The following is a 7912-nucleotide window of genomic DNA, read 5'->3' on the forward strand; positions in this document are numbered from 1 at the left end:
TTTAAAAGTGCCACGCTAACTTTGGGTCGTGGACCTAGAAAACGGAAGGAAAACAATTACACTGCTTGTATTTGTTGTATGTTGTAACCTTGCTGATATCTTGAAAATTGGTCACGTTTCTCTCATATAAAATTAACATTTGTTTGTGGTAATCGAAATAATTTATGCCAAACTTAGGTTATTACTTTTAACTTAGGTTATTACATAGGCTTTTACCCTGGTGCCATTCAGCCGTTCCTGCATCGCAACTGAATCTGGTTCTTTCGCAATCTTCCTCATCTTCACTTCGACTACATTCGCTTACTCCGTTGCAAATCGACAAACCAGCGACGTACTCATATTTTTTTCCGCATTTTCTCGCCGTCTCGTTGCCGTTTGCCGACAGAAATTTCATCAGAAAATTTGTAAGCCACACCTATAGGTACAAAACAAATGAGATGGGGGTCGCCGCACTAGATCATGAAAATTTAAGGTAAGTAATATACCTTCTTCAAAGGGATGGTATCGCAAACTTTTGGTGTTACGCTGCAATTGGCCTCCGCCGAGCATTCGTCCTCAAAAAAGAAGCACTCAACTTTGCCATCACATCTAAAGAAAAGTAAATCTTTGATAGGCGGAAATACGGAAGAGTCGTGAGCCATCACATTGCCTTAATTCTGTCTTGCAATTTAACAAATTTGTATCACATCAAACACAACGCACCCCACGGCATTTTTCTGGAAAGCTTCTTTTCCGATCGCAGTAAGGTTGTATAGAGAGATGATGTTTCGAAATGTTTCAGGAATAGGAAAGCAGGAAAAGTTCTTCGGTGACGATTTGGGCTCAACAGGAGTCGGCAGTGCGCAAAAATTCTCATCGACTCCGTTGAGTGCGCAGTCATTACTTCCATCACACACCTTGTGCGGTGGTAAACACTTGTTGTCGCACGCAAGTTGTCCAGTTTTGCAGTCGCCACATCCCTCATGTTTGTAACAAAGTTTCGAACAGATTGTGCGTTGCGCTGTAGTGTTAAAGTTTGCGGAACAAAGGCATTCGTCCGAGAGATCGGGACAGTCGATCACCCCGTCACAAATTTGCCTCTTAGCGATGATAGTGCGATTGTCAAGACAAAGCGAACAGACAAATACACCATCTACAAAACACACATCCGATGTGTCATCGCACCATGGTAGGCTATCACGCAGAGACCACTGCGGAATAGAACAATATTTCTTGTGTGTTTTGAGGCTTGACACTTGCCTGAAGCATTTGAACCCAGGCAAAGAGGTGATGTCGTCTTTTCCACCTTCGCAATCAGTGTAAGCGTCGCAAGAATAATCCCATGACAGACATTTCTCTTTGTTCTCAGGACAACGAAACATTCGCGGGTCAGAACACGACTCGATTTCATCGCTGCAATCCCCACAATTATCAACGCCGTCACACATCATGTTTTCGGGAATGCACCGTCTTTGGTTAACACAAAGGAACATGTCCTTGGCACATACCCCGGTCATGTTACGAATAACCTCGTCGCTCCCGTCAGGGCAGTTTCTTTCACCGTCGTTGAGCCAGTGCTTTGGAATACATCGCTCCGTTCCCATGCAACGAAATTCATTTTCCTTGCATTCAAGTGGCCTTTGTTCGTCAGCTTTATCTGGACAATCATTAAAACCGTCCATGACCCTATACCTCAGTAGGCATCTCCCAGTACTCGGGCAACGGAATTCAGTTTTGGTGTAACATGCGTCAAAAGGCTTATCTTCATCGCTAGAGGACCCAAGACAGTCAATGTTGTTGTCCATGACCCATTCGCGAGGAATACAGCGTCCAGCAAAAGTAATATTATTTACATCTTGCTGGGACTGGCAGCGAAATTCAGAAGACGTACAATTAGGAAGAGATGACTCTTCATCACTGCCATCAGTCAAGGTCAAACTGTCGCAGTCTCGTTTTCCGTCCATAACCATCCAACGCGGAATGCAACGTCTTGTTGTGGAACACGTGAATTCTACATGAAGAAATGATTTGGTTCCTCAACGTAATCAGTAATAGAATAACTAATCCTTGTCAGCATGATATAATAACCTCATTCATCAATTTAATCAACAGTTAGGGCCTTCACCTTCTTCGTCTCTACACCGAATCATGACATTCGTTTCTTCTTTACAACCGTCAACAGATAACCTTCGTGCAACACATCTCCAACCATAACGACATCGAAACTCACCGTCGGTGCAGTTTAACACTGGGTAAAGAGGAAAAGTTGTTACCAATACAAAAAATGCTTGTTATGTGTTTTTGGGACAATACACCCCGTTCGCCTTTTAATGCTGAAATATTTGTAAATCGCATCTGAGTGGCTGCGTAACACATGGCTGTGAAAGATGAGCTTTGCCGACTACATACCTCTTTTTTCAGTTTTGGTTCCTTAATTTAAGTCACAGATTTGTCCTGCTTACCTGTCCTTTGGTCGCTTCCATCTTCGCAATCTTCGTTGATATCCCGAACTTGGTGGCGCTCTGTGCAGACGGAATTGTCGCATCGAAAGAATCCGTCCTCTGGCCGACAAGAGTCATCTCGCCTCTCAAACCTCATTGTGTGATTTTGGTAATATTCCAATGATGACTCTCCTGTGAAATGTATTCAATATATACAGTATAAGAAATATCTTTTTTCATGTAACTGTATTTTAAGGATGCAAAATTATTTTGAACAACACATACCTGTACATATTGAGAGCAATACCAATGTAATGACGAAACCGATAATTCCATACAAACTAAATTTCATCATGACTGTGCCTTCTAGTTAGATAACAGCAGAGCAATTAGATGTTCTGCTATAAACCGAAACTGCATTATGGTCGATAAGAGATGAATTAACTTAAAGTAGGAAAAAGGCGAACGCGTTATGACTGGTACAAAGTTGTTGCACGTTGCGTGTTGTCACAATTCCGGCTTAACTGTTTGCCTTCATCATGAGGTTTTCATGAACTAGCCTTACGCCTCAAAAAATATAGTTGGCTGAATACAATCTTCGAATATTTTTGTGCCAGGACTCTTGAAAATTATATTATGCGTCAAAAGCTAAATACCATGAGGTTCGTCTCGGGCTTTCGTTTTTTGACAACAACATGACCGAGGAGTTACCCATTATCAACATGCCATTAGTTATGACTGCATCAAATTCATCTTGCCCAAGAATTTACACTTTACAAAACCTAGGCGGGGGTTTACTTTTCGCTTTTTGTTAGCTGCTGGTGCAGTACTAAGTGTTATATAAATGGAGGAAACGTGTCACATTAATGTTTTCACAGATTAGGGTTAATTAGGAAGTAATACCAGGCTTTCACATAGCAAGGAAGGATCGCCCCATTGCGCAGGCCCTTTATATTTGGCGATCACAGCTCTAATATTATGATCATAAGGTTCACAGGCTTCGCAGCCAAGGCATTGCAGCCAAGCTGATCAGCCACTTTTCACGACAAATTGGAGCGAGATCTAAAAAATCAAGCTCCCGGTGAGGTTTGAACTCACGACCCTGGACTAACCAGGCCCAACGCTCTACCAAATGAGCTACAGGAGTTTGTGGTTTCACGGGGTATATTGTGACCAAGGTACACAGGGGCACAACTTGTCAGGCGACCTTTACATACGTAGAGGATCTTCACCACCGTAATCAGACAGCACAGAAATATTACCATGCTTCCGCATAGTAAGGCAGGATCGCCCCACTGCCCTTTATATGCCTTGGCTGCGAGTCCTGTGAACCTTATGGCTTAATTAGGTATATTATTCTGTTACTCCTGTATATTTTAATGTCGTTTGAATTGCTTCCCTTACAGTCGATGTTTTCTGTGGTATGATAACGGCAAAAATACAATAACGGTAAGTATTTTCCTACAACGGGAATCAGAAGAGCTGAAAGTAAACCACAGCAAATGCTACAGTAGTTTCCTGTTGCAACTTTTGATCCCTGAAATGGCTACTATGGTTCTCAAAGCTTGACAAACTCCGCCATAGGTCATATCACGAATGCCAAAAATTGTCAACAGTACATCATTTTAATATAATCCATTTTCGTGCCCACATACCGAAACTGTGACTTGCTATGTCGAAGATAAATCATAGCGAGGAATGTTAACAATGCGAACGGTGTGGGAGTAAACTATTAGTCGTGGATGAAAACAACAGCAGGGAAAAATGATGTGATCACACGAGTGTCGTTTTATATCGTGGAAGCTTGTGCTCTAACATTGCCACGTAATAAAAACTCAAATAATCTCTACCGCAAAATCGGCGGTTATCTTCTTGCAAACAACGCACAATGGCCTTGGTTGCATAAAATTTTGAAAACATAGACACTGCGCTAATTAGGTTTAGTACTTCTATTGCAAACAGAAAGTTGATTAATGAAAAGAAACCGCACATTTATTTATAGTTTCAAGTTTAATTTGTGATGATCTCGATCACTTATTTGTCCAGATATTTTTGTGACCATCCCACAACTTGTCCCAACCACTGGGACCTCCTTTTTTTCTTATCATGTCGTCAAGTTGTTCGGATTGCTCGTGACTAAGATGGTTTTTCCAGTCGCCCACTTTTCCCTTCCGAATAAAAGGTAGATCGTCTGGGCGCTTTATCATCTGTGGAGCAATTGCACGATAAAACATGAATAAAGTTAAGCTTAGTATGTCCTTACCACAATCGACTCTTTCATTGCTGAAAAACTGCTTTTCTCAACCACCTCACGTAAAAGTTTCCCGTTTTCCCTGCATAAGGCTTGGTAGTAATCACCCTCCAAAAATTTCGCAATCTTTAGTATTTGGTTTTCGACATTCAGCTTTAGATCCTCATAAAGCAGAAACAAGACATTTTCCTCGTCACGGTTCACGTACCAGTCGGTCACCTGATCAAAGTATCCCCAAAACTCAACTTCGCTTCGAACATAAAGATCAAACAATTTGTCGAAATCAAGTTCCTCGCAGTTGTATAACTGCGTGAATCCCTTGCAGTGATAAAAGTAGGACACGACAGCGTCCTTCGGGTTACGCGTGATGTAAATATACTTGGCTTTCGGGTTCTGAGGAACCCAGCTTCGTTTGAAGTGGCTCTTGATGATTCGTGGGTATATGCTAGTGTCAATCACATCAACAGCTTCTGCCCCACAAAACTCCAACATGGGCATATGCTTTATTATATTGCCAGTAAACATATGGCCTTTATGCACGATGAGCCATACGATGGTTTGAAGCCAGGTTGTTCCACATTTGGGTGATGAACATATGAAGATATCACCCTGTTTAGCTTGAAGCTTCACCGCTGAATCCAAATGCTTTTGCTGAAAACTACCCGGATAAATACATATCTCGCCCGAAACAGGATGCTTCAAATTTTTAAACGACGGGATTGTTTTATCTTCCATTTTGAGAAAGCGTTAATACTGTGCAAACAAAAAGCGGTTAACAGTGACTGACGTGCACAGCAGCACTTCACACTACCCGCGGCAACTCAAACTTTAGTTACAGTGAGGAAGTAATTGAAAAGCTGTTTCTATCGTTCGCCAGTCTGCCAATTGTGAAACGACGCGACGATTAACTCTGACTGCATTATAATTGAACTGCAACTTCCGTTTTATCAAGCGCACATTAGGGTTTTCATATACCTAAACTGGCTTCTGTCTACACCGGCAACTATGTTAAACGAAATGTTATACATATATCTGTAGAAAGTTTACTTACTAGGACTGAACTAGATCGTTGCGCAAACATCAAGGATACTACTATCTTAGGAAATATGTAAGAGAAAATATATATTTCGCCTATACGCAATAACCAGTATTCTAAAAACAACAAACATTAAGCATGAGCAAACATTGAGATTGAAATGAAACGCACACATCCAGACACCCAGACTACATTCCTGCACGTAATAAAAACGGAAGAAAGGCAGCAGTCAGCGTTGTTGATGAAATACGCTGTAGCGCCTGCAGTTTGCTCTGGGGAAAATCAACATAAACAGGCACCACGCCAGTGGCCTGGTTGATTAAAGCGTTTCGGAGATAAAAAAAATAAAACAAAATGTCGTAGTCATCGTACTCTGGGCTACACCATGCCTAGGATATTAAACACTTGACGACTGCCAAGCAATATGGCAAGCCATAACGAAAGCAAAGATCAACATTCAACGCGTGGTGTTGCCAAGAGTATACGATGACTTCAACGTCTTGTTTTAATCATCCCAGCTGCTGGTGTGATGTGTGTTAATGTTGTAGCAACACGCATGTTTCCCTACTTAATTCTTTACACATTTGGAACACATACGGACCGAAGGCTACTGACGGTGTTAAGCTTTCCTTCGTAGCTAGCCAGTCTAGCCTAGTCTAGTCTACACTCAGTTGCTCGTATTCTCTCGGCCCTGTCGTTATTCTTGCCATCGCGCTGTAAACGTTCGCACGTTCTTTTAATAGTTAAATTCGCTGCAATTCAGTCACGTGTTAAACGTGCTTGAAACTAGTTAAACTTAAGCCACCTGGTAATTGCAATCGTGTGTTTCCATTAATAAAGAAGTCTGTTCACGGAGCTTTTAATTCAGTAGTCTATATCAGCAAGAACACGCAAACAGACTTTAGCTTCAGCAAAGCAGCGACTGGGAATTCTATTTGTACGCTGCACTGGTGAACTTGCCCGACGTGATCACAATTGCTCTTACCAGGTTGGTTTGTTCCGTTTATTTTTGGTAATATTCTATTGCATTGTACTTTGTGATTCTCACGAAATTTTACTTGTTTAGGAGTGAATTTCGTGGCGAATGGCAGATAGTGACTCTCGCTCTATAACCACGATGGACGCGAGAAAAGAGCTGGACGTAATGATCGAACACCATTTATAACCCGGTACTGTAATTGTAATTTAATAAGCCTTAACGCAATATTAATAAGTCACTACGTTTAAAGCCAAACTGCTCTTAAAGCATGTTTTGTCTGTGAAACTATACTATGCAAGTGAAACGCCTATCCTATATGGTTATGTCAATATGTATGTAGGTGTGTGTGTATTATATTCTTTTTGTTTCAAGCAAAGGGGTTCTTTAGTTGAAGTAACTCATGTAACTAAAACGTTAGTTTTATTGGCATACGTGTTTGACGTTACTTAATGGTGAATTGTGGACCCTAGCCTAAACATTTTGTCTGCTTAGAAAGTCCTCCATATGCACAACAGCAGAGGCGCGGCGCAGTTAAGGGACTTGACGTCTTTCGTGTAGCAAGGTCACACAGATACAATTTTCAGTCATTATGTCGGAATACCTTAGACCTCCCCTGGTCTTGACGACATGACTTCTATGCCAATGGCATTTAGTCAAGCACGACTGACGTTCCTTTAGGAGAAATCCTTGCACTATTTTAGCTAGGGTTGTTATGGCTGGTTGAAGCATGAAACTGCTGATTAACTTAACTCACGTATGATTTTAAGTTTTGGCCCATATTTTTGTGACATGAATTTATCCTAAACTAAACTACCACTTTTAACGTTTTATGGTCTTTGTTGCTGTCATATCCCAAAACATGTTTCTTTTTAACTATTAGTGCTACAAACTTAGTCCTCGTCTACTTTTGACATTTTCTTGTAGCGTTAATTTGACGAGAGGACGCCTAACTTTTGTAAGTCCATTATTTTTAGGAAGATCACCTCCAGTTTGGAGGTATTAAGTGTGACGTGTCTTAAAACTTGGCATTATTCCAAAAAGTGGCTTTGAGGATAATTGGTTATTCCTAGTTTTTTGTTGTTGCATATTGCTATTGCAAGGCCGACTCTTTATTCACACATGTACCTGAATGAGTACTAATTATTTCTTTACATGAGATGAGCCAATTTACTTTTTGACGGCCATCCAGCTGAGCCCTTTTATTTTTCATACGCGCATATATTAAG

General features: G+C 41.1%; 1 protein-coding gene across 1 annotated transcript; it reads right to left on the bottom strand.

The window, feature by feature from the left end:
* Positions 1–4034: 4034 nt before the first annotated feature.
* Positions 4035–5464, bottom strand: LOC145889357 (sulfotransferase ssu-1-like). The gene is made up of 2 exons (XM_082980301.1): positions 4684–5464; positions 4035–4627 (listed from the first exon to the last, which is right to left on the bottom strand). Exons 1-2 carry the CDS (start codon positions 5404–5406, stop codon positions 4451–4453), a joined length of 900 nt encoding a protein of 299 aa, XP_082836427.1. The 5' UTR covers positions 5407–5464; the 3' UTR covers positions 4035–4450.
* Between the last annotated feature and the right edge of the window lie 2448 nt (positions 5465–7912).

The sequence above is a fragment of the Ascidia mentula genome, chromosome 2 (assembly GCF_947561715.1).
Source record: "Ascidia mentula chromosome 2, kaAscMent1.1, whole genome shotgun sequence".
NCBI lineage: Eukaryota > Metazoa > Chordata > Ascidiacea > Phlebobranchia > Ascidiidae > Ascidia > Ascidia mentula.

Excerpts from the sequence above, each read along its gene's own strand:
- LOC145889357 (XM_082980301.1), bottom strand. The coding sequence starts at position 5,406 with ATGGAAGATAAAACAATCCCGTCGTTTAAAAATTTGAAGCATCCTGTT. Across the intron at positions 4,628-4,683 it reads CAATGAAAGAGTCGATTGTG|ATGATAAAGCGCCCAGACGA; the intron begins GTAAGGACATAC and ends ATTGCTCCACAG.